Source organism: Mastigoproctus giganteus, chromosome 10, assembly GCF_048544385.1.
Source record: "Mastigoproctus giganteus isolate SK-2022 chromosome 10, ASM4854438v1, whole genome shotgun sequence".
In the NCBI taxonomy this organism is placed as follows: domain Eukaryota; kingdom Metazoa; phylum Arthropoda; class Arachnida; order Uropygi; family Thelyphonidae; genus Mastigoproctus; species Mastigoproctus giganteus.
The window spans coordinates 115,463,678-115,490,662 of record NC_143584.1 but is presented as its reverse complement, the minus strand read 5'-3'; the positions used below and the strand labels follow the sequence as shown (position 1 = coordinate 115,490,662).

Genomic DNA, 26,985 nt, shown 5'->3' with positions numbered 1-26,985 from the left:
TGAGTTCCCAGCAGGCATTCAGGTTCCGGATGTAGCTGATGCTTTTTGCAGAAATTAATAGATGGTAACTATTATGTGAAGTCTATGACACTATTTTGTTTTTTGCAAGTTGTAACTCTTTCTCAGCAGAATACATTCTGTGAATGGCAAGATATTGTAAGGTCGTCTTTGTAGATATCAACATTAGCTGAAAATTTCTGTACCATGTTATTTATTCTGAGCACAAAGAGCATAGCACTGAGCACCGATCCCTGCGGCACACCTTCTTTCTGGACAAAAGTTTGTGAAACTGCATTGTGATTATGCACTTGGAAGGTTCTGTTTATAAGAAAACTCTGTATGATTATTGGTAGTTGACCTTGAAGGCCTGTGGTATATAAGTCATGGAGGATGCCATAGTGTCAGATGGTATCAAAGGCATTTTTGATATCCAGGCATACCATAACAAGATATTCTTTCTGAATAAAAGCATTTCTTATGTTAGACTCAGCTTTAACCATAGGGTTTAATGCAGTTTTTTTTCCCCCCAGAAGACATTGATTTTTTTGGGGATGATTGCATGGGATTCCAGATATTATACTAGTTTTGCCTAAGCAGCTAGAAAGAGATATCGGTCTATAGTTGTGCAAATCCATCTGATCTTTTCCGGGTGTAGGGAATGCTAAGAGTATTGAACAATGCCATAAGCCAGGATAGCTTTCAGAGAAGTCCTCATTTACAGAAGGTAATAAATAGTTTAGTGCTTCATTATTTAGATGTTGCAACATGAGATAGTAAATCCCCACCAGGATCTGGTGTGCTGTTTGTTGATTTGTTTAGGACTTCTCTTAGTTCTAGTATTGCGAATGACTGATTATATAAAAGGAGTACTCTAGTGTTAAAATTTAGTTTGCATTTTTCAGCCTTTATTTTTTTCCCTTGAAAAGATGGTTCATATATAGGTATATCTGAAATTTTTGCAAACATTTCTGCCAGAGCATTTGCTATTACCAGTGAAGATAATAAATCTTGTCTGTTCTAGCTCAGAAACGAAAAGGATAGTGGTGGAAATTTACCATTCAGTTTTTTAATCTTATTCCAGATTATTCTGCTATCTGTATCCTTCGTTATAGTAGAGACAAACTGAATCCACGAGTCTTTTTTAGCTTTTTTCCTTATGAGTAGAGCCTTAGCTTAAGTTTTTTTGAAATTTATCAGGTTTTCAGTTGTTAGGTGCTTACAAAACAAATTCCATGTCCTATTCTTCTTCTCTTTTTTAAAAAGTTGTCAGGCATCATTTGTCTACTGATTAGCATGTTTATGATAATGATTAGCTTGTTTATATTAGCATTTGGTCATCAGTGAAGGCACTGGAAGTGAATAAATTCTAATTAGCCTCAGAAAATTTCCATTTGGTGTGGCTTTCTGTCTGTTTGATACTAGTTGTTTGGATTTCACAAACAATGGTGGTAGTGTTCACTATTTAGCAGTTTGTCCAATTTTGACCACTAGATACATGGAAACAATAATGGGAAGCAGATTGTAACATCTGTAACTGTGGTTGTACCAGTGGATGTAAGTATCAATGCCCGTATTCAGTAACATTAAATCATGTTTTTTTGAGAAGCAATTCAATACGTTCCGTCACTTATCTCTATGTGAAGAGCCCTATAGTGGATAGTGGGCATTAAAATTTCAGAATAAACAAAAAGGGGGAGGAATCTGTATAAGAAGTTTCTCCAGGTCACCATAAATATATTCTTTGTTTGTTGATAAGTAGATTGAAGCTACAGTTAACATGAATCCCAAAAATATTCTTACAACTACAACATCTAAAGAGGTTTAGGGAAATATATTTGACGGGAATATTAGAGTTCACAAGAATAGCTACATGTCCATGCTCAGTAGTCACATTATTTCTGAGTTGTTGGTAGATAGTGTACTACTTGATTTTTGGAGTCACCTGTGAAATAAGTTTGGTTTCTTTGCGACTTATGCTTGAACTGTACTGCTTGATAAGAACATGGATATCATCAATATTGCTACATAAGTCTCTACAATCTTGTTGTACATTGCAATCTGTTATTTGTGTTTGTGGATTAAGTTTGATTCAGTCTGTTCAGTCCAGTCTCATTATCTCTTTTGTTGGGAAGGTAGGACATCAAGTGTCCATATCATCTTCTGCATATAGATCCAAGATGGGCTCATCTTGGGCAGTGTTGTCATGCCATTTGTGGGTTGGTCACTCGCACACTAGCAAGGCTTTTGTGGATTTATTGGATGATTGTTTTCTACATCAGCATGTTCGTGAGGCAACAAGAGGGAGCAATACTCTTGATCTGATTATCAGTAGTGATTCTTCATGCATTAAGAACCTGCAGATAAATGAACCACTAGGTGGCAGTGATCACAGTGTGTTGAAGTGGGATTTACTCAAGGAGGTAACTACCATCAGAGGTAAAGGGAAGGGTTTTTGTTTTCGTAAAGGCGACTATGATGGTCTGAGACAGTATTTAAATTCTATACAGTGGGACCAACTGATGATGTTACCAACAGCAAACTCAAAATGGGAAGCATTCAAGGAACTAATCTTGGAGGCTACCAGGCTTTACATACCAACTAAGAAATATTGTTCAAGGTTTAGGCCTAAATGGTTGTCAGATGAACTAATGAGACATGTGGCAGAGAAGAAAAATGCATGGGATACATACAAATTAATGGGTGACATGGAAGCCTATGATAGATATAAGTTGGTCTGTAACCAAGTCACAAAGGAGATTAGGCAGGCAAAGGCAGACTATGAAAAATCCTTGGCAAAGGATGCAAAGAAAAACAGAAAAGAGTTCTTTACATACTTGAACTCGAAAAGGAAAGGGATGAATCAGATTGGTCCACTGGATATTGATGGTTCAACAGTTGAGGATCCTGCTCAGGTGGCTAACAATCTAAACGAGTATTTTGCATCTACATTCACGCATGAGGAGTTATTCAGGAAGGAGAATGATGTAGGTAAAGTAAACATTGGCAGTGAGCTGGATGATTTTGTAATAACTGAGAGGAAAGTGGAGGAGAGATTGTTGAGGATAAACATAAAAAAGGCACCTGGGGTGGATGGGATCTATCCAGTTATATTAAAGGAGGCAGCAAAGGAAGTATGCAAACCCCTAGCCATAATTATGAGAGCTTCTTTGGACTCAGGGGAGGTACCCATAGACTGGAGATGTGCAAATGTAACCCCAATTCACAAAGGAGGATCAAAGGCTGACACAAGTAATTATAGACCTGTTAGTTTAACTTCTGTTCCAGGTAAATTAATGGAGGCACTGGTTAAAGAAGCACTGCAGGATCATCTAGACAAGAATTCAGTTATAGCTCAGACGCAGCATGGTTTTGTTAAGGGCAGGTCTTGCCTGACCAATTTGATTGGATACTATGATGTAGTCACAAAAGAACTGGATGCAGGGAATAACTTTGATATTATATATTTGGATCTTAGAAAGGCTTTTGATACTGTTGCACATGGAAGACTGCTGCACAAATTGGAGCAGTGTGGCATTGGAGGCAAATTGCTGCTATAGATAAGGGGATGGTTGAGTGGCAGAAGACAGAGAGTGGTAATCAATGGACACTGCTCAACGTGGACTAATGTTATTAGTGGAGTTCCTCAAGGTTCAGTGTTGGGTCCGTTGTTGTTTTCGGTGTTTATGAATGATATTGATGATGGGATATCAAGTTTAATGTCCAAGTTTGCAGATGATACAAAGGTTGGCAGGGTCGTTAAGGACAATACTGACGCTAAGCTGCTGCAACAGGATCTGGAAAGGTTGAACAGATGGGCTGAGAGGTGGCAAATGAGGTTTAACATCGACAAATGTAAAGTGCTGCATATGGGAAACAGTAACCCCAGAGCAACGTATCAACTCTGCTGTACTACACTGACAGTGGTGGAGAATGAAAAGGACCTGGGGGTAATTGTGCAGGCAGATATGAAGTTCTCTGAGCAGTGCAGACGAGCTGCAAGAGTAGCTCATGGTGTCTTGTCAATGATATACAGGAATTTTTCTAGCAGGGATAAGGAGGTGATTATTCCCTTGTATAAGGCAATGGTAAGGCCACATCTTGAGTACTGTATACAGGTCTGGAGGCCTCATTTCAAGAAGGATGTAGAGCTGCTGGAACGGGTACAGAGAAGGGCAACAAGATTAGTAAATGGAACAAAGGGTTGTTCTTACGAAGAAAGGCTTAAGTTTTGCAAATTACAGAGTTTGGAGACTAGGCACCGGCGAGGTGATCTGATAGAGGTGTATAAGGCTTTGAATGGTTTGAGCATGCTCAATGCCAATGGGATTCTTCATCTTTCTCAGAATAATCACCTCAGAGGGCATAAATTCAAATTGAGGAAGGACGGATGTCGGATAGATGTGCGGAAATTTGCCTTTGGCCAGCGGGTGGTTGGTTGGTGGAACCGACTTCCATCACTTGTTGTTGAAGTTGATAGCCTAAACAAATTTAAAGCTCAACTGGACAGGTATTTCGAACGAACGGAGGGGTGAAATGGGAGTGGGTTTTTTTTTTTTTTTTTGGCTGATGCTGAATAAGCTTGCTTTCTTGCATCATATGCCTCTGCTAATGCTAATGCTAATGTACATCCATGTTCAATATATTCAACTGAGTCCTCTTTATTAGATCTGATGTTTTAATTTTTTCAGGGTCTTTTGGTGTATGGGTTGCAGTTGGCCAACCAGTGATTAGAGTATTATTAACGTGACCCAATAATACTCTCTCAATTAATACCTGCTATGGCCCAATAATACCTGCTATGCACTGTTCCTTAGAAGACTGCTGTGAAGATGATAGTGTTGTCTGCAATAGACGTTGTTGGTGGAACTGAGACTTCAGTTTGTGCTACTGTTGACTGGTATTTTTTTTGCTTCTTCTGCATAGGTCTGTTTTTGCTGTATTGAGCATTACTTTCTTTGGTTTGCTGATTGGTGACTTTTTAGTTCAACTTTATATTTTTGAATCTTTTTTTTCCATTTTTCCAAAATTCACAGGTTCTGGATGTTGGCCTTTACAGTTTGGACGTTGAATCTCCTCGACAAACCATTTGTGCGTGAACAAATTTTTGGCACCTGTAACATCTTATTGAATTAGGGATATGATGTCTTACTTGGCAATTGAGGTAACCAACTTTAACATTGTAAGGTAAATTTGGAGTACCAAATGTAAGTATGATATTTTGTGTGAGAACAAGTTCGCCATCCTTTCTGCTCATGATGCATTTAGCTTTCGTGACCTTTTGATCTTGCAGCTCCTGGACTAGTTCATCCTCTGTGACATTCAAAAGGTCCCATTCTGCAATTACTCCTTTTAATGTATTTCAAACCAGTCAAATGCATATGGGAGTAACTTACAGATATTACCGCCAATGTTTGAAAGTTTAAGTAGGGTCTCTGACTGCTTACGACTCTTGGTTTCAATGAATAGATCACCTGCAGTGTTTTCTAGACTTTTTTTTTTTTTTATATGAAAAACAAAGATAGGGTACACGTACATTTCTTTGGCAAAGAGAGAATAATAAGGAATGTTGGGCATTCCTGTTGTAGTATGTCAGTATATAGTCTTTTCAACTGTGATGTGTCACGTTCAATTTCCCTTAAGTTGGGAAAAGAATAACAATAACTACCCTCCACTTGAGCATCTGTGCTCAAGTGGAGGGTAGTTATTGTACTCCATAGTTTGTTCCTTTTAGCTCTGGGGTAAGAGTCTTATTCCTTCCAGGTTTCTGGCCCAGCCACGGGGACACAGGAGCAGTGTCTGATGTGACCAGGCGAAGATTAGTAACTAACAAGAAAATGTATAAAGAAAAGTAACATTTCTTTACCCTCTTTAAAAACTTTTTGAAAGAAGAGCTACTATGAAAGGAGTCTTAATAAATATCAAAGCTTAAAAGAATTAGTATTGGCTCTGTAAGAATACTCGCATAAGAAAATTGCTGTTGCAAAACATTTTGCACCCAGTTTTGTACAATTGTACCCTCAAAATGTAAGGAAGATTGGATCTCGCCATGATGTTCATCATAACCTCAAAATCATCAGTCGTACTACATGATGGGGAAGAGTTGACTGGAACTTAAAATGATATGGTTTTTGTTGCTGACTTTGAGTTATCTCTAAATAACCAGAATAATTTTCAGTATATATTTGCATATAGGTATGTCTGCCAGGAGCAAAAGTTGATGACGTAGAGCAGATATCATCTTTTCAGGGCACAAAAGGTGATAGTGTTGTTCACGTTGGAACTAATGACATTAAGAGTAAGAGATCTGTAGATTTACTCAACAAGTACAGGTCAATGTTGAAAAAAAGTCACGAGTTAGGGTTGAATGTGAAAGTGTCTGCAATTCTGCCCAAACACGGTAGGAGGGAGTAGAGATTGTGATGCTCAAGGGGCTGAATTTTTTTCAGCCTGGTCTGTGCTTGTTGACAGGAGAGACTGCTTCTACAGCGATGGGATACACTTAAATAGAAAGGGTGCAAGAATATTTGCTGATGCTATTGAGGCAGTGTTAGGTGGGTCAGAAAACTGCTAGAGTGAGGGGGATACATAGACTAAAAGGTTAACAGTGGCTGCAGGCAGAAGCAAAAGTGATTCTTGAACTCTGCTTCTATCAGAATGGGCAGCAAACTGGAAAGCAAGGTAATGGAGATTTCCAGGACTGCTGGGAGTCATAGTGGAACAAGTAAATACATGGGCTGTGTTAGGGTGGCTACGAGCAGGAACAGGTGCATGTATACTTGCATATACACCAATGCTAGGAGTCTAGTTAATAAATGTGATGAGCTTGACGTGCTAGTCAAGACATCAAAGGCAGATATTGTTGGGATATCAGAGACGTGGTGTCACACAGATATAGGCAGTGCAGAGTTGGAATTTGGGGAGTACAATGTGTATAGGAAGGATAGACAGGATAGGAAGTAAGGAGGGGGATATGCTATTAGTTAAGAAACACAAAATCTAAGGAAGTGCATCCAATTGATGCTGGTGGACAATGTAGTGTTGAGTCTGTTTGGTGTGAAATAAGCACTGGGAAAGGAAAAATGAGAGTAGGTGTGTGTTATAGGTCTAATGAATCTGATGAGCATAATGAGCAGTTGTGCAGAGAAATAGTGGGCCAGTAAATCAGAATGTCTTATAATGGGGATTTTAACTTTCCAGATATTGACTGGAACTTGTGAGTTGGTCACTCACTCACTAGCAAGACTTATGTGGATATATTGGATGACTGTTTTCTACACCAACATGTTCGAGAGGCAACCAGAGGGAGTAATACTCTTGATCTGATTATCAGTAGTGATAATCAGTTCAAGGAACCACTGGGCGACACTGATCACAATGTATTGATGTGGCAATTATTTAAAGATGTACCTACCATCAAGGCTAAAGGGAAGGGCTTTTGCTTTCATAAAGGTGACTACAAAGGTCTCAGACAGTTTTGAAATTCTGTACAGTGGGATCAACTGATGATGTTACCAACAGTGAATTCTAAATGGAAAGCCTTCAGGGACTTAATTTTGGAGGCTAATAGGCTTTTCATTCCAACTAAGAAATACCGTTCAAGGTTTAGGCCTAAATGGATGTCAGATGACTTAATGAGGCTAGCGGCAGAGAAGAAGAATGTATGGGATGCATATAAAGTATCAGGTGACACAGAAGCCTATGGCAGGTATAAACTAGTCTGTAATCAATTCACAAAGGAGGTTAGGCAGGTGAAGGCAGATTATGAGAAATTTTTGGCAAAGGATGCAAAGAAAAACAGCAAGGAGTTCTTTACTTATGTAAACTCTAGAAGGAAAAGGATGAATCAGATTGGACCGCTTAACATAGATGGGTTGACTATTGATGATCATGCTCAGGTGGCTGCTAAACTGAATGAGTATTTTGCATCTACATTCACACATGAGGAGTTATTCAATGAGGAGAGCACCAGAAGTTTATCAAATGCTAACAGGGAACTAAGTGATTTTCTAATAACTGAGAGCAAAGTGGAGGAGAAATTGTTGAAGTTAAACATAAGGAAGGCACCTGGGGTGGATGGGATCTATCCAGTTATATTAAAAGAGGCAGCAAAGGAAGTAAGCAACCCCTTAGCCATAATTATGAGAGCTTTCTTGGACTCAGGGGAGGTCCCCATGGACTGGAGGTGTGCAAATATATCACCAATTCACAAAGGAAGTTCAAAAGGTGACACAAGTAACTACAGACCTGTTAGTTTAACTTGTTCTGGGGAAAATAATGGAGTCACTGGTTAAAGAAGCATTGCAGGATCATCTAGACAAGACTGCAGTAATAGTTAAGCACAGCATGGATTTGTCAAAGGGAGGTCTTGTCTGACCAATATGATTGGTTACTATGATATGGTCACAAAGGAAATGAATGCCAAAAATAATTTTGATATCATATACTTGGATTTCAGGAAAACTTCTGATACTGTTGCACATGGAAGACTGCTGTACAAATTGGAGAGGTATGGCATCAAGGGGAAGCTGTTATAATGGATAAAGGGATGGTTGAGTGGGAGACAACAGAGAGCGGTAATCAATGGACACTGCTCTTCGTGGACAAATGTTATTAGTGGAGTTCCCAAGGGTTCGGTGTTGGGCCCATTGTTGTTTTGCATATTTATCGATGATATTGATGAAGGTATATCAGGTTTAATGTCCAAGTTTGCAGATGATACAAAGGTTGTCAGTGTTGTTCAGTGATGACAGTATGTTACTCCAACTGGATCTAGATAAGTTGGGAAAATGGGCTGAGAAGTGGCAACTGGAGTTTAACATTGACAAATGCAAAGTACTGCATATGGGTAGCAAGAACTGAAGAGAAACGTACCAACTGTGTGGTACTACACTCAGGGAAGTGGAAAGTGAAAAAGACCTGAGGGGTAATTGTGCAGCCAAATATGAAGTTCACTGAGCAGTGCAGCTGGGCTGCCAGGGTAGGTCATGGAGTCTTGTCAATGATATATAGGAATTTTGCTAGTAGGGACAGGGAGGTGATAATCCCATTATACATGGCAATGGTTAGGCTACACCTAGAGCACTGTGTACAGGTCTGGAGGATGTAGAGTTGTTAGAACGAGTACAAAGAAGGGCAACAAGATTGGTGAGGGAAACAAAGGGGTGCTCTTACCAAGAAAGGCTTAAGTTCGGCAAATTGCAGCACCTGGAGAGTAGGCCCCTGCGAGGTGATCTGATTGAGTATAAGGCTTTGAATGGGTTTAGCAAGCTGAATGCTGATGGGATTCTTCATCTTGCTCAGACTAAGAACCTGAGGGGACACAGTTTCAAATTGTGGAAAGATAGTTGTAGAACAGATGTGCGAAATTTGCCTTTAGCCAGCGGGTAGGTGATTTGTGGAACAGGCTTCCATCTTTTGTTGTGGAAGCTAATAGCCTAAATAAATTTAAGGCTGAGCTGGACAGGCATTTGGAACGAATGGAGGGATGAAATGGGAGGTTTTTTTTTTTTTTTGCTGATGCTGCATAAGCTTGCTTTCTTGCATCGTATGCCTCTACTAATGCTAATATAATTAAACAAGAATTTGGATTTTTAACTGTGCATAACATGAACTGGCCCAATATATAAAATAAGTACAAAAAGCAATGGGAAATCACTGCATTAAGTCTACTTTATTCCTGGGACAGTTTGGGTGCTTCGTACTTGGATCACATATAGAGGAGGATTGCACCTGAAGAATACCTAGTAACATAACAAAAAAAATTTTGCTGTATTTATTTATTTTTTAGTTAGTTGTTTTTTGTTAGTTTTGGCGATTATTTTTTGTTAGTTTTGATGAGCTATGGAGCATTGTATTGTGGTATTTTGATATTACAGATTTTGACTGCTAATGGAAGAAAGATTTCCAAGACTGACCAGGTGGCTTTTAATGGAGTCCTTCATGTTTTGGAAGATGTAATGTGTGCATTTTATATTGGCAGTGCTATTTTAGAAATTAACAGATGTCCAGCATTTGATTCCTTTAGTAAAGCTGTGAATCTCACCAAATTATATATATTATTGAACTGTAAGTATCAAGGAGAAATTGATATGGAAAATAAGTAACTTGTTGAAATTCATATAGAAGGCAATTGCAAATAATCCTCATGACCTTATAAATTTAATATGGAAAAAAATTAATGGAGATACAGTGAAAAGCAATCTATACTAATGTAAAATTCAATTTTTATTTTAATATTGCTTTAGTTTAATATGTGCATCTTTTTCAGACTTCTTTTGTCAGCTGTTACAGAGTGTAATAAGTGTTGCCACTTATATTAGTTTTATTACTGTAATATGGACATTAATTATGCTGCTCTCAGGCTTGTTAAATAGGCTTAATACTAAAACTGGAGCTTTGATTGAAAGTAAGATGAACATTTTAGCTCAGCAAATATAATTTCAGCTAGCATGAAATGGAAGAATGACAGAGGTGGTTAAAGAATTTGACATTATAGGGTAAAGAGATTATGCCACCAAAGAATTTCAACAAGCATGAATTGGAAAAATGACAGAGGTGGTTAAAGGATTTGACATAATTGGGTAAAGAGATTATGCCACCAAAGAAGATCAAAAAGAGGAGATTCGAGATTAAAAAGTCTGCAAGGAATATCAGAGTGGACTTGTGCACGAGCAAGGCATTCTTTTTGTATAGGCTAATTTGGCATGTGTCCAGGGAACACCAAAAGGTATAGGGCCTCAAAAAGTATGCTTATATTATTTTTTGATCTGCACCACCATTATCAAAAGAGCCCGGTGACTCACTTTCATAAAGATAGCATCATGCACAAATACCACCTTTAATATGAAGGGAATCAGGGTGGATAATTAGGCAAATGGGAGGAGTGGGAGTTGAACCAACAAATAATAAAGATAGGGAATCACCTTATTAGTGAGATGAATTCGAGGGTTTAGTGTCAGACAGTGTTAAATACAAAATCATTTTGTAGTAAACATTTTTGTAATTAACTAAGAAAAAGCCATTAACATTTTTTTTGGTTTACTGGAAATGTGCTTATAGCTCAGGAGGCTAACTTGTAAACTACTGGATATTTCTATGACATGATATGCATTATTATTTGTATAAAGTTAAACTAAATTTGTCTCAAGACAAAAATGCAATTTTGTGGTTAACGTTGTCTGACACTAAGTCCTCAAATCAGGAAGTTAATTCTGTTCATAAATAAGCTTGTCCCATTTGACTATTCATGATGCACTGATGTAAATGAGGTGACAGCAATTTTTTTAGATATAGTATACACAGAGCAAGGCATCCAGCTTCAGAAACAAGGGTTCGCTCACTGACAATGATTGAAGCTTTCAATTTGAGGGCCTCCAAGGCCCAAGACTGTTCACAAACCACTCAGGCATCCACAGTTTCCGTGCACCATGTTTCTCCTGGTGAGAGTAATTCATTCATTTACAGTGCCTCCGTAGCCAGATGGGCAAGAGCAGCAGTGCGTAGCACACGCTTCTTGATTAGACCCAGGGTTCGAGCCTGTGACCACCAAATACGGAGGATGCGGAAAGGTCAGGGAATGACCACCACACATCCCCGGAGCAATATGGCCTTAGCCTAATGCTCCTAAAAACCAAATAACAAACGACAATCATTCATTTACAGCATGTTTTTTTTTTTATCTTTGAACTCCATCTGATTACAACATAGCACACTGTATTTCTTAACGTGCAAATACACATTTGTGATTTGCTGTAACTTTTGCTATCCAAGAAATGTGCCTTGCAAACAATTGGAAGGCACTTTACACAGTGTTTTGAGGGGTTTGTAAGATAAAAAGATCACATTGTATATAAGGTGTTGCAATTTGAAAGCACCAAGGTCTATCTTATTTTTAGGTTTATCATCCAGACTTTATTTTTTTGTCATATTTGTGTTGAAATTTTGGAATTAGACATTAAAATTGGGCTAAATATTAGTATTAGTTTTCTTACTAATGTGCATTTTGCCTAATCTACTCCTTTTGATTTTTTTAATCAATGGAAAATTCATACCTCATCACTGGTTTAATATAAATAAATATTATCGTTATTGGTATAGAACTTTTCAATGTAAATAAAGAACTTTCCTGGTGTTGCAATCATGCCAACTCAGGGTACATACCTACCTACCTACCCACCCACTGATGATAGGTCAACAAGTCTTGAAATGCTGCCATCTGGGTGATAGTATATACACTGAGAATAAGTAACAAATACCCCAGGGGCTCCCATCTGGTGAATATGGGCTTGGAACCCTAGGGTCTTGAGCTGAATATCATCATTCTTTTCTTTCTTTCTTGGTGATTCCCTTCTCTCTCTCTCTCTCTCTCTCTCTCTCTCTCTCTCTCTCTCTCTCGCAGGGTAATTCAGAATTATTTTTTTTTTGGCTGGTGCAGCATAGACCTCAGGCTTCCTTGCACCATATGGCTAATAATAATAATACTCTTCTCCATTGGTGAAGTGTTTCGAGGTAGTGCAGTACATGGTAACTTGTGAAGGTAGTCACAATATGAAATACAATTAAATTGATTCCGTTCACACTACTACTGTATTTTGCTATTACAAATAGAGAATTGTGTATATACACTGAAAGTTCTATAGTAAATTTCAAGTTTGTAGTCTGTCTTGTGCTTTTATTTCTTATTAGTAATATCATTAGTGGTGTATTTGTAAAATTTTATCTGAGAAGAAACTACTGCATTTTCATTCGTAGGTAACTGAGCAAATATCACATGGGCAGTGTGTGTGTGTTTTAAGTGGAATTAGGAAATATCAGGTACATAGTGTCAATTGGAAAACGAGGAAAGTGCTGGCACTGCCATTTACTAGAAGCAAACATGAAATGAAAGAGTGATTTCATTAAATGTTCCTTGAGCACTGCAACCAAGGTAAATGGAAATTGCTGCCATTTCAGAATGTAGTTTGAGCTGAACTGCACGTCTGTCCTGTGTCTGGGTTGTGGAGGGATAATGGAACAAAGAGCAAACATCAAGTGTTGAGTTCAGCTGGGCAAAATTGCCACAGAAATATTTCAATTGGAGCAAGAGAGAATTGTTTTTCTTGTACATATGTGTTCAAGTGGCATAAAAGTTTCGCCCATGGAAGAGAATCACTGTAAGACCACAAACATTGGGGCCAGCAAAAATGGTTCGAATGCCAGAGTTGATTGAAAAGATGTGGGAAATCATTACCAATGCGTTATGTGAATGCTCTGAATGATTTCAGAAGGTCTGTGCTTCAATAAGGAAACCATTCGACAAATAATAACTCAAGATTTGAAGGAAACAAACGTCTGTGCATGGTTTGTTCCTTGTTCATTAGCAGGTGGTCAATCAGAGGCAAAAGTTGAACACTGCAGAGAACTCATTGAGACCACCAAAAGCAAACCCAACTTCCTGAATTCGATTGATCGTTACCAGTGACACGATGTGTTGTCAGTACGATCCTACAAAGAAGTGATAAAGTGCAGAGTGAAAGTTGGCGAACTCTCCCAAAAGCCAAAAAAAGTTCATCAAGAAAGGTCAAAAATCAAAACCAAGGGAATTGTGCACAAAGAGTTCATGGCCAAAGTATTGCATGCAGCCTCAGTATGTTGGGAATTGGTTCCTCTTGCATTACAATGCACCAATACACAAAGCTTTCACTGTTTGGGAGTTTTGACTAATGAAAAAGTCTGTGTGCTGTTGCAACCACCATATTCACCAGACTTAGCCCTGTGTGACTTCTTTTTGTTCCTGAAGCTCTAGGCACCACTGAAAGGCTGTTATTTCGAGATGACGTTAACACCATTCAGAGAGCTATGACAAGAACATTGAACAGTATACCAGTCACAACCCTCCATCAGTCATTCCAGTTGCTTTGTGATCATTGCATGCAGTGTGTATAGGAGAAAGTTACTTTGAATAAACCAAGGTTTTTCTCATACATGGGATCATTATTTTTTTAGGTGTCTCATTTTCCAGTTGTCACATTGTGTATATTAAAATTGATACATTAATATTTAGTCTGATTTTAACATTAAATTAAAAATTCTGGGTTACTTTACCACCTGCATGTTGTCAGTCAGCAAGCAATGCAAAGATGTGTGGTTTGCTATAATTTCTAAGATTATAAAAAGAGTGGATTTCAATTGCTTTGGGGGAGGGGCCAGATCACACCTAAACTCCTACTAATTGACTATTTCTGAGTTAGGGTACATTCAGGAGTAGGTTTATCAATAGGTTTTGGGAGAGAGAGCTGGCTGTCCCCATTGCTAAAGGCAAATGGAATATAATCGAGCCCAAGCATATTCTCTGCAGAGTTAGATAAAGTGAGATTTCAGCTTCTTATAATCCATGAATTCACTGCATTAAAAGAATACTCAAGAGGTTTTGTTACCCTGTATGTTGTGATTTTCACCTTGCTTTTATTTAGTGCAATTTAGCAAGCAATGCCCTAAAAAACAGGAGATATTAAGTACTTAAATCATTCTGGAACTAGAGAGCCATAAATTCAAGTTTCAGGGGGAGAAGTTTAGATTGGATTGCAGGAAGTTTCATTTTAGCCAGCAAGATAAATTACTGGAATAAGTTATCTATATGGGTGGTAGAGGCTGACAGTTTGGGAAAATTCAAGGGTCAGCTGTATAGTTACCTATGGGAGGAGGAAAATGCATAGGTTGTCTATTTTCTTTTATTATTTATTTATTTTATTATTATTTTATTCCTTTTTTTTTTTTTTTTTTCTTTTTGGCTGGTGCAGCATAAGCCTTATGTACACCTTGCACCATATGGCCATTACTAATACTAATACTTTATGTATTTTGTTAGCATCAGGACCATTTACAATTTTTGCTCCAACTGATAAAGCTGTTGCTAAGCTGCCACCACAAATACTGAATAAATTATCCAAGAATATGACAGCCCTAACAGGTACTGTACGTTATTTTTAATTTGATCTTTAAATACTATGATTTTAGTACTCTTATAGTTATTATGTGTTCTGCAATTAAAGTATATTCCTCTGTCTGAAAAAAAAAAAAACCCCAAGCATATCCAATTATAAAAGCTTTTTTTTTTTTTTTTTTCGGTCCTACAGCTTTTCTTACTGAGATAGAGTATTGTGTGCAGTTATTATACAAAATTAGTAAATTGGAGATTTTACAGATAACAATATTTACAAAAGAACCAGTTGCTATTTTGATTTAAGTTTTAAAGTGTCTTATTTTGAATATGTGTAGTAATAACTGTTGACATCTTTATTTCCAATACAAGTTCTGTTGGTAGCTTGCTTTTGTTGCCAATAGAACTGAGAGCTCTGTTGACTTTTCTGTAAACAAAATTTATAGGAAAAGTTTTGGGTTTGGGTTTAGAATGATAAAAGAAGGCAGTCATGCAGTAGAAATGCCCTGCTATATTTATTAAGGATACTTGATACAGATCCTCTTCTTGTTTCTGATTTTTATCAATGAAAGCGTACAGGGGAACCTGTCACAATCTTCAAAAATTAGAGACAGGTACGTTGGTAAACTAGCATTAGCAGAGGCATATGATGCAAGAAAACCGGCATCAGCCAAAAAAAAAAAACCTTACCATTTCATACCAAATGTTTGTCTGGTTCTGTCTTGAACTTATTTAAGTTGTTGACCTCCACTACAACAGATGGAAATTTATTCCAACTATCAACCACCCGGTGGCTAAAGACAAATTTCTATAATTGTCTTTCCTCAGTTTAAATTTATGTCCCCTCAGGTAACTAATCTAAGCAAGATGAAGAATCCCATCAGCACTGAGCTTGCTCAAACCATTCAAGGGCTTATATGCCAGAATTCAATCACCTCACAGGTGCCTAGTCTCCAGACACTGCAATTTGCAGAACTTAAGCCTTTCTTGGTAACAGTAACCCTTTGTTCCACTCACCAATCTTGTTGCCCTTCTCTGTACTTGTTCCAGCAGCTCTACATCCTTCCTAAAATGAGGCCTCCAGACCTGTATGCAGTACTCAATGTGTGACCTGACCACTGCCTTATACATGGGAACAATCACCTCCTTATCCCTGCTGTCAAAATTATTATATCATAGACAAAATACCATGAGCTGCTGTGGAAGCCTGTCTGCATTGATCAGAAAACTTCATATTTGGCTGCACAATTATTCCCAGGTCCTTTTAATTTTCCACTACCTTCAGTATAGTACTACCTAGTTGGTACGTTACTGCTATCTATATGCAGTACTTTGCATTTGTCACCTATCAGCCCATCTGCTCAACTTTTACTAGATCCTGTTGCAGTAGTATACTATCATTACTGTCATTAACAACCCTGCCAACCTTCATATCGTCTGCCAACTTAGACATTAACCCTGATATACCTTCATCAATATCAATGAAAACTCATATAATACAGAAAACAACAATGGGCCCAACATCGAACCCTGGGGGACTCCACTAATAACATTAGTCCACAAAGAGTCGTGTCCATTGATTACCCCCTCCCCCCTCTCTCAACCACCCTTTTATCCATTGTAGCAACGTGCTCTTAATGCCATACTGCTCCACTTTGTACAGTAGTCTTCCATGTGCAATAGTATCAAAAGCTTTCCTAAAATCCAAGTATATAATAACAATTATTTTTTGCATCCAGTTCCATTGTGACCGCATCATAGTATCCAGTCAGATTGGTCACACAAGACTTCCCCTTAACAAACTCATGCTGTGTCTGAACTGTAATTGCAGTCTTGTTTAGATGATCCTGCATTGCTTCCATAACCAGTGACTCCATTATTTTCCCTGTAACAGAAGTTAGACTAACACGGTTAATTATCTGTTATATCTTATATAAAACCTTTGATCCCCCCCCCCCCCCTTTGTGAATTGGATACACATTTGGACATCTCCAGTTCATGGGGACCTCCCCTGAGTCCAAGGAAGCGTTCATAATTATGGCTAAGGGTTTGCTCACTTCCTTTGCTGCCTCCTTTAATATAATTGGATAGATCCCATCTACCCCAGGTGCCTTTATGTTCAGTTTCAACAATTTTCCTTCACTTTGCTCTCAGTTATTACAAAATCATTTAGGTCCCTGCCAGAGTTTGATAAACTTCTGGCTTCCACTTCCCTACAGACTTTCTCATGTGTGACTGTAGATGCAAAATACTCACTCAGTTTGTCAGCTACCTCAGCAGATACATCAACAATCGAATCGTAAATGTCAAGTGGACCAATCTGATTAACCCCCTTCTTTCTAGAGTTTACATAAGTAAAGAAGTCTTTCCTGTTTTTCTTTGCTGAAGATTTCTCATAATCTGCCTTCACTTGCCTAACCTCCTTTGTGACTTGATTATAGACTAGTTTATATCTACCATAGTCATCTGCATCAACTGATAATTTATATGCATCCCATGCATTTTTTGTCTCTGCCACAAGTCTCATTAGTTCATCTGCCATCCATTTAAGCCTAAACCTTGAACAGTGTTTCTTAGTTGTATGAAAAGCCTAGTAGCTTCCAAGTTTACTTACTTCCTTGAATGCTTCCCATTTAGAATTTGCTATTGGTAACATCATCAGTTGGCCCACAGTTTAGAATTTAAAAACTGTCCGAGATCACCATAGTCACCTTTACCCCTGATAGTAGTTACATCTTTAAGTAAATCCCACATCAACACGCCTGTTATCACTGCCCTGTAGTGGTTCCTTTATCTACAGTTTCGTAATGCATAAGAATCACTGCTGATAATCAGATCAAGAGTATTACTCTCTCTAGTTGCCCTTTGAACATGCTTCTGTAGAAAACAATCATCCACAAAGGCCTTGCTAGTGTGCGAGGAACTAACCTACAAATAATCAGGACCAGGCTTTGCTGCTACAGAATGCCTAGAATTGGTTATATATATGGCCTGAAGTTTAATCCTGCTGAATCCAGGAATTTTGAAAAACAGGGAGAGGAGTTTACTTAGAGATGTAACTACTGTTAAGGGTAAAGGGAAAGGCCTTTTCTTTCATAATGCTGACTAGAGTAGTCTCAGACAGTTTTTAAATTCTGTACAGTGGGACCATCTGATGAAGTTACCAACTTCAAATTCTGAATGGGAAGCACATTTGGGATGTAATTGTAGAAGCTACATTTTCATACCAAATACCATTGCAGGCTTAGAGCTAAATGGGTGTCAGATGACTTGTTGCAGATATATCATATACTTGGATTGCAAGAAGACTTTTGATACTGTTGCACATAAAAGACTGCTCTACAAACTGGTGAAATGTAGCAAGGGCAGGTTACTGCTATGGATAAAGGGATGGTTGAGTAGGAAAGACAGAGTGATAATCAATGGGCACTGCTCTTCACAGACTAATGCTTTTAGAGGGGTCCTCCCGGGTTCAGTGCTTGGCTCATTGTTGTTTTCAATATTTATTAATGATATTGATAAAGGTATACCAGGCTTAATGTCTAAGTTTTCAGACAATACAAAGTTGGCAGGATTGTTAATGACAGTAATCAAGTTAAGCTACTGCAACAAGGTCTAGAAAAATTAGGCTTATGGGCCGAGAAATTTTTTTTTTTTTTTTTTTTTTATGTGAACCCCAAACACGAGAGGTATTAGAACCTATAGTACTTAGTACCGTGCTTGGGTTTGAGGTTAAGAAGACGAAAGAAGATATTTGTTGACATTGGACTTGAACTTCTAGGTTGTAATTTTCAGGAAATACGTATGAAGGAAGGTTGTTCCAGAAAATGGCAGTTGAATGAATAAATGAGGAAGATGAAAAGTTGGTTCTGTGGGTTTGAAGTTGGACAGTAAATGGATGTTGGCTGGTGGTGGCACGTGTTCGAACTGTTTTGAAAGAGAGAGCAGGAATTATAGAAGCCAATTCAAAAGAACAGTGCCCATGGAAGTATCTGTAGAAGAGGCATGCAGCAGAAACAGTGTGTCTAGGAGAAAGCGAGTGGAGAGACTCTGTTAGAGATGAATCATTAATTAACCTAACTGCCCTCTTCTGAATGGAATCAAGAAGCCGGAGAGAGGTTTTGGGGGCACCACCCCAGATATGGGAACAATATTCCATGGCAGGGCGAATTTGCGATTTATACAGAGTGAGCAGCTGTTTGGAAGAAAAGTAACGCCGAGAGTGAAAGAGAAAACAAAGTTTTTTAGATGCAGAGGAAGCAATATTTGTAATGTGCTTGTGCCAAGAGAGATTAGAAGTCAGGGTAATCCCCAAAAGAGATATATCATTTTGCCTAGAAATTGGAGTGTCACTAAAGATAAGTATAGGAGCAGAAGAATCCTTTTTGCGAGATATAAGACAAGACTGAGTTTTAGAAGGGTTGAAATCAACTAAGTTGTCTTTGCCCCACTGGAGAATTACCTGAAGATCGGCATTTAAGGAATTGGTAGCAGATTTTCGAGAAGTTGAAGCTGATTGAGCAGGACAAGGTTTCTCAAAATGGAAAGTTGAATGCAATGTGCTATCATCGGCAAAACTATGGATAGGATTTTCAGTCAATGGAAGAAGGTCATTGATATACAAGAGGAAAAGAGTGGGGGAAAGAACTGACCTTGGGGGACACCGGCATTAGTGGAGAAGTTAGAAGACAGAGAGCCATCTACCATCACCCTCAGTGAGCGATCAGAGAGAAAACTGGATAACCAATTACTAAAAACAGTTGGAAAACCATAAGATGGAATCTTGTTTAGAAGACCTTTATGCCAAACACGATCAAAAGCCTTTGAGATGTCAAGAGCAACTACTTGGGTTTCACCGAACCTTTCCATTGAATTAGTCCATAAATGGGTAACATAAGCCAGAATATCTCCAGTGGATCGACACTGACGGAATCCATACTGCTGATCGTTGATCAGACGGAAGGTTTCTAGGTAGTTTAAGAGTTGGCAGTTAATTGATTTCTCCATTACTTTAGAAAGAGTAGAAGTAATTGCAATGGGACGATAATTGGATGGGAGGGATTTGTCATCTTTTTTAGGAACTGGCTGGATATGAGCAAATTTCCAAGCAGAAGGAAAAACACCTTTGGAATAAGAAAGTGAAAAAAGGCGGCAAAGAATAGGAGTAAGTTCAGGAGCACAGGTTTTGAGAACAAGTGGAGAAATACCATCAGGACCTGGAGCTTTCTTAGCATCAAGATTCATCAAAATCCTTCTGATATCCTTTTGACGGAAGACCACAGGAGGCATTGAATGGAGCGTGTTGGGAATGGTGGGAGGTGTTTTACCAAGATCATTAATACATGAGCTGGAAGAAAAATGGGATGCTAGCAGGTCAGCTTTATCCTTGGCTGAAGTGGCAACAGAACCATCTGGTTTGGACAGAGGTGGGAGCAAAGATGGGCAAAAGTTGCGGCCAATAGCTTTGGCAAGAGACCAGAATGCTCGGCTACCATTAGGGCAAGAAGCAAGTTTTCTACTCTTAGCCTGTTCAAACTCTAGTTTGGACTGGTTAATAACTGCTTTACAATTGTTGCGAGCTTTGGTGTAGGCAGAAAATGAAACTGAAGAATTAGAAACAAGCCAATTACGATATGCAACATTCTTCTCTTGGACAGCCTTAGCACATTTATTGGAAAACCAAGGTTTAGATAAAGGACGAGATTTTAAAGTAGAGTGTGGGATAAAGGATTCCATTCCTGCAAGAATAATTTCACTGACACGATCTGAGCAAACGTTGACATCAGAAGTTTTGAAACAGTAATCCGACCAAGGAAAAGAAGAAAAGAAGTCTCGCAGGTCATCCCATTTTGCATTCTTGTAATGCCAAACAACACATGGTTGGGAATAGCCATGAGATAAAGGTTCCATTGGAGAAGAGACAATCACCAAGTTGTGATCTGAAGTGCCTAAAGGATCTCTCACTTCGACTGTGTACTTAGAAGGGTTGTTTGTGAGAAAAAGATCAAGCGTATTGGCTGTATGATTAGGATTGTCCGGTATTCTTGTAGGTAAATGAACAATCTGTGCAAGGTCATTAGTAATTGCAAAAGCCTCAGCATCTCGACCTGCTGGGTCGGTGTGACTAGAAAACGGAAGCCAGCTGGAGTTGTGAACATTAAAATCACCAAGGAAAATTACTTCACTGTTAGGAAAGTTGGACTGGAGAAAGTCAAGTTGCAAAGAGAGGAAGTCAAAGAGCTCCAAGTGATTAGTGGAGTTGGGAGAACGGTAGAGACAACAGATGAATTTGACACAATGAGGTAGAGAGATTTTAAGCCAGAGAAGATCAAAGAGAGGAGATTCCAAATTGCCAAGTCTCTGACAGGGAATATCAGAACAGACATATGCACAAGTACCACCTTTGAGGCGAAAGGAATCATACAGCGAATAATTTGGGCATCTGAGATGAGCAGTAGATGAATCAACCGATAACTGAGATTCTGTCAGAAAAAGTACATGGGGTTTGGCAGACTGCAAGTGGAAATGGACATCGTTGAGATTAGAATTGAGACCACGTATATTTGTGAAATGAATTAGGAAGTCCTTGGGAGGTTTAGATCTTTTCGCAGATAAGCTTGCTCTATTAGTTTGACAATTCATGGTGTATTCAATAGTAAGAAAAAGTAGGTGGGACATGCTGTATGAAGTAATGAAATTTTTGGATATGGCGTACATGTGGTAAGAATATATCCAGATCCTTGACATAACGTGGCCTCGACAATGCTCCCCGCATACACACTACTCGGACTCCCTCCAGTCACTATCTGGCAGAGTAGAGGCAGCAAGATTATACACTAGCTGATCCGGAAGCTTCCTAGAGAGTTACCAATAGGTTCAGTCCGGTGTACTAACTAGCGGCCGGCCTGCGAACACCGTTTTAGAGCTGTACCCTCGAAATGTAAGGAATATTGGATCTCGCCACGACGTTCATCATAACCTCAAAAGTCATCAATCATACTGCATGATGGTAAAATATATCATTTTCATCAAGAGTGGGAACTAGAATATTTTTTTGTAATGATAAAAGAAAAATGTTTTTGATTTGCAATGCTTCCGTGGCTATGCAAAAAAAAATGGCAGTTGAAGTTAAACATCAACAAATGAAAGTACTTCATATCGGTAGCAGTAATCCCAGATTAACATACCAATTGTATAGTACTACACCCAATATAGTGGAAAATGAAAAAGACTTGGGGGTAATTATGTAATCAGATATGAAGTTCTCTGAGCAGTGCAGACAGGTTGCCAGGACAGCTCATGGGGTTTTGTCAATGATATAGAGCAGGGGTGGCCAGCAAGTCGATCACGATCTACTAGGTCGATTGTGGCTTTAATTTCGTTCGATCACGATGAATTTTAAATATATATAAAAAATATGTGTCCCCCCCCTGCATACTCATATTATAAATCCATTGAACCATGTGACTACTCCTGTTGCTGTGCAGCCACGGCGACACGTGCAGCCATTGTGGAGAGCATAGTGTGTGTCAAATTCTTATTTAGCTTACTTAATATTAATAACTGTATAGTACTTATACATTAATTTAATACCCTTTGATTTAAAATGAATACTACAAAAAAAGAGTAAAATATATCATTTTCATCAAGAGTGGGAACTAGAATATTTTTTTGTAATGATAAAAGAAAAATGTTTTTGATTTGCAATGCTTCCGTGGCTATGCAAAAAAAAAAAAGAAATTTCAAAAGGCAATTCATTGTCATTAATTCTTCTAGGGGTCATTAATAATGACCCTAGAAGAAGTGAAATCCAGATTATTCGCACAAAAAAAATTTTTTTGAGATGCCTAATTTACAATCTATAGCAGTAACTGTAGTACATATCATCTTGCAAAAAAATGCAAATCATTTTCTGATGGTCAATTTATAAAAGACGCATTTTTAGAAATAACAGATTCTCTTTTTCAAAATTTTAAGAACAAAAATGAAATCAAAAGTGCTCTTCAAGATCTGCAATTATCTCGAAATACTGTGATGCGATGTATAGAAAAAAAATTAGTAAAAATGTATTGTTTTTACTAATTTTTACTCATATTGCTAATTGTCTCCTTTTCTTTACAACCGGATGAATATAATTCAGCAATTCAGCTCTATCACTGAAGACGTCAGTGATAGAGCTGAATTGCTTGTTGTTTTTCGATGATTCTGCCACTAGAGAAGAACTGCTGGGTACGGTTTCGTTAAAAGAAAGAACTTGATATATTTAACGCATTCAAAATTTATTGAAAAAATTAAATTACCACTATTTAAGCTTGTATCAATAACGACGGATGGAGCTAAACGATGATGAATTCCCAGATTTTTTGAGTTGCAATTGTATCATTCACCAACAAGCGGATGATACATAGCTTTTAAAATCGTGAATTCCATCAGAGGAGACTTTTCAAAATGCAACTCGATAAAAATGAATCAGATCTGATATCACACACAGATGCGAGGTGACTGAGTCGGAGTAAGTTTCTCCAGAGATTTCGAAATTTGCTGAATGAAATTAAAAAATTTCTTGATCAAAGGGTGGTGATTATCTTGTAACTGCTGATACAGAGTGGTTGTGTGATCTGGCTTTTTTGGCAGATTTTAACAGTAAATTGAATGATCTGAATTTGGAATTACAAGGAAAAATAAAAATGCGGGTGATATGATTAGTAGTATTTCTGCATATAAATATCAATTTTTGGCAAAGGCTAAGGATCTCAAAAAAAAAAAAAAAAAAAAATTCGATCATTTTGTAAATATGCAAAATCGTTTGAAAAAATATCCTGTTTTTGAATTTATTAGTGAGAAATGTGTTTCTGAAATTGAGAAAGTTGTGGATGATTTTGAAACCAGATTCAGTGATTTTAAAATAATGGAAGACATTGTTCAATGTATTTCTTATTTATTTAATGTCGACTTAGATACGAAACAAATTCCAGAAAATGTTACTTGAAAATGAAATTATTACATTGTGAAACGATACCTTCCCAGAGGCCAGATCATCAGAAAAGGACTTTTGGAAATATGTTTGCCGAGAAAAGTACCCATATGTAAAAAAATGCAGTGAACTTTTAAATTGCTGTTTTGGTTCCACACATCTATGTGAATCGGCCTATTTGTATTTTAAACAAACAAAGAATCGCTCTGCTCTTACGAACTTGCCTACAGAAGATTCTTTACAGTCGGCCTTATCACAGTATATCCCCGATTTTGAAAGTTTGGCAGATGGCATTAAGACACAAACTTCACATAAATTAAAAATTTAAATATGTATGAATTTAAAATAAGAATTCTGAATTGTATTTAATTTTAAAATTTGTAAACAACATTTTTCATTATGTGTTGATTAACTTTTTTAACCATGGCAACAAAATTCTTGAGATGGTAGATCGTGGCACATTTTGAAGGAAAAAAGTAGATCGCATCACAAATTAAGTTGGCCACCCTTTGATGTAGAGGAACTTTGCTAAGAGGGATCAGAAGATGATTATCCCTTTGTACAAGGCCATGGTTAGGCTGCATCTTGAGTAATGTATACAAGTCTGGAGTCTTATTCTAGTAAGGATGTAGATGTGCTGGAACAGGTGCGGTGAAATGTGAGCTTACCAAGAAAGCCATCTGCAAAAAGCTCTGATTGACGTATTTAGGGACTTGATTGGATTGAGTTACGCTCAGTGTTGATGGCATTCTTCCTCATACTGAGACCACACACACATATGGGGGGGAGACAAATTCAAATTGAGGAAGGATGGTTGTACGAGTTCATTAGTTTGCATTCAGCCAGCAGGTGATTAATTGTTGAAACAAACTTTAATCTGTTGTTGTGGATAAATTCAATAATAAATTCAAGGAAGAACTAACTATTCAAATTCTTGAGGGCACAGATAAGTGAAGTGGATAGTTTTTTCCCCCCACCCTGTATGATGCTCTATAAGCTTACTTTCTTGCATCATTTACCACTACTAATACTAAATGTAAGGTTTTGCATTTGGGTAAAAGAAATTTGCAGGTGACAGAACCATGTCAGTTGGGTGTATGAGGCAATTTGGTGTATCACATACAGACCAGAAATTTTGGTCACCTAGACTTGGGAAGACTTTTCAGAAAGGAGGAATGCAGAAATTTAGAAAACAGAAAAGAATATATATATTTTATTAATTAGATATTATGAATCAGAGCTGAAATACTCAATATGTTCTACGTTGATAATAATATTAGTAAATTAATAAGAGGAGTTTACCTCAATATAGTACGTGGAACACTTCCGTATGATACCCTCCAGAAATTAAAACGGAAAAAACGAAAAAATCGACAACTTACCGGTACATTAAAGTAAAATATAAATAATTAAAGTAAAATATAAATAATTAAATAATCAATTTAACACAATTCAAATCAATTCAAAACAATTAAAATTCAAATTAACGCAATTAAAAGAATCTAACGAAAATATTCAAAACGATTTTCCTTCCTAACTCCTCTTATTAATTTACTAATATTTTATTAATTTATTTTGTGTAAGTTATGTAGGCTGATCCTACTTATAGGCAGGCTCGAATTATGGGTATGCTCCTGTTATCTTTGTTAACTTTGCAATATGGATGGACAATCAGGGTAAAGATAATGTGCATACTCACTGAAAATAAACTGAAAGCTCAACTAAACATTCCATAAGGGATGTAAAATGCTCCATATATCAAAAGGTACTGAAAGCATGCAAATCAAAAATAAATTATGGTTACTGAAACATTCCAATTCTTGTTAGTGGCTAAAATTTCTCCAGCTTAATGTACAACATGCAAGAGCCATAGCCGAAGGTCTTAGGCTATGGCCTCCTAAGACCTTAAGCGACAGATTAAGATCAGAATAGAAGAGGTGGATATTGACCTGATACCTGTCCAGGAGCCCTACACTCATGGAGATAGGGTACTGCATTACCCAGTCATACAGGATTGTTGAAGCAACCATAGTGGTCCAGAACCCCATCATTTACAGTGACTAAAGTCAAGATACTGTGTACTCCTCTAGTCTAGATACTGTGTAATCTCTCTCTCTCTCTACACAGTAGACCAAGAGAGAGTATATCCCCTACAATCCACTACCTACAGTCTGTACTGGCTGTCCTGCCAGTTTCTATGGACGTGAATTGTTGATCAGCCCTCTGGCACAGCAGAACTAATGACCAGCAGCTGGAAGCCTTTTTAGTAACAACACCTTTTGTGTTGTTACTCTAAAGGTGGTGCTGAACCGTCCACACAATTTACCTACATTTAGCAGGAAAGGTGCAAGGAAGCCTATTGCTTATGCCGCACCAGCCAAAAAAAAAAACAACAAAATAATAATAAGAAGAAAATAAAAAAATAATAATAATAATAATTAATAAGAGAGGAGGAAATAGACAACCTATGCGTCTCTATGTTACTACTCTGTGACATTACGGAGCAATATGGCCTTAGTCGCTGATGCTCCTAAAACCCTACTACAACAACTTTGACAAGATCAAGCATGAAAAAATTTACCTTAGGCATCCTCCTGTACGTAATTATCGCCCCGGAGGCGACGCTGGGCAATGTTTTATTTTTGCTGATTGTATTGTGCCATTTAGCTTGTGCGAGACATAAGTTATTGATTGCATTTTCTGGCAAATAAAACTAAGCGTCTAAGGCTCACACCTCCTCGTGGTCTGGGGCGGGCGGGTAGGGGTGATACCCCTACCTGGCGAAGTTGAGCCAGACAGATCAAAGGGGACGAGGTCTCGTTAATAAATTTGACTCAAGAGGGGGTGTTCAAATTTTCTCCTCTTGAGGTGTGTTAGAGCATTCCGTGCTCTTAGTTAAATTGTGAGCATTTCCGTGCTCTTTGGCACAGTTTGCCTTATTGGCACAAATTCGTGAGTCGATCCTCTGGAACCTTTGCATGTTAAACTTGGGCAAAGTGTTTTAGACGCATTTATTGAATAGATTTTCTAAGTGCAATTTTAATATTCCATTTTGACAAGTGGATTGTGGCTCCTTGTTTGCTTACATTGATTG

The 26,985-nt window shown here is 37.9% G+C and overlaps 1 protein-coding gene across 3 annotated transcripts in view; it reads left to right on the top strand.

Annotated features, from left to right (window-relative positions):
* Nucleotides 1-26,985, top strand: part of LOC150079241 (transforming growth factor-beta-induced protein ig-h3-like) — a 156,551-nt gene that overhangs the window by 101,812 nt on the left and 27,754 nt on the right. For all 3 annotated transcript variants that reach the window (XM_090382682.1, XM_090382681.1, XM_090382683.1), the window contains 2 exons: nucleotides 9,876-10,065; nucleotides 14,846-14,947. In XM_090382682.1, the coding sequence (XP_090238808.1) occupies nucleotides 9,876-10,065; nucleotides 14,846-14,947 (292 nt within the window). The remainder of the gene's footprint in view (nucleotides 1-9,875; nucleotides 10,066-14,845; nucleotides 14,948-26,985) is intronic.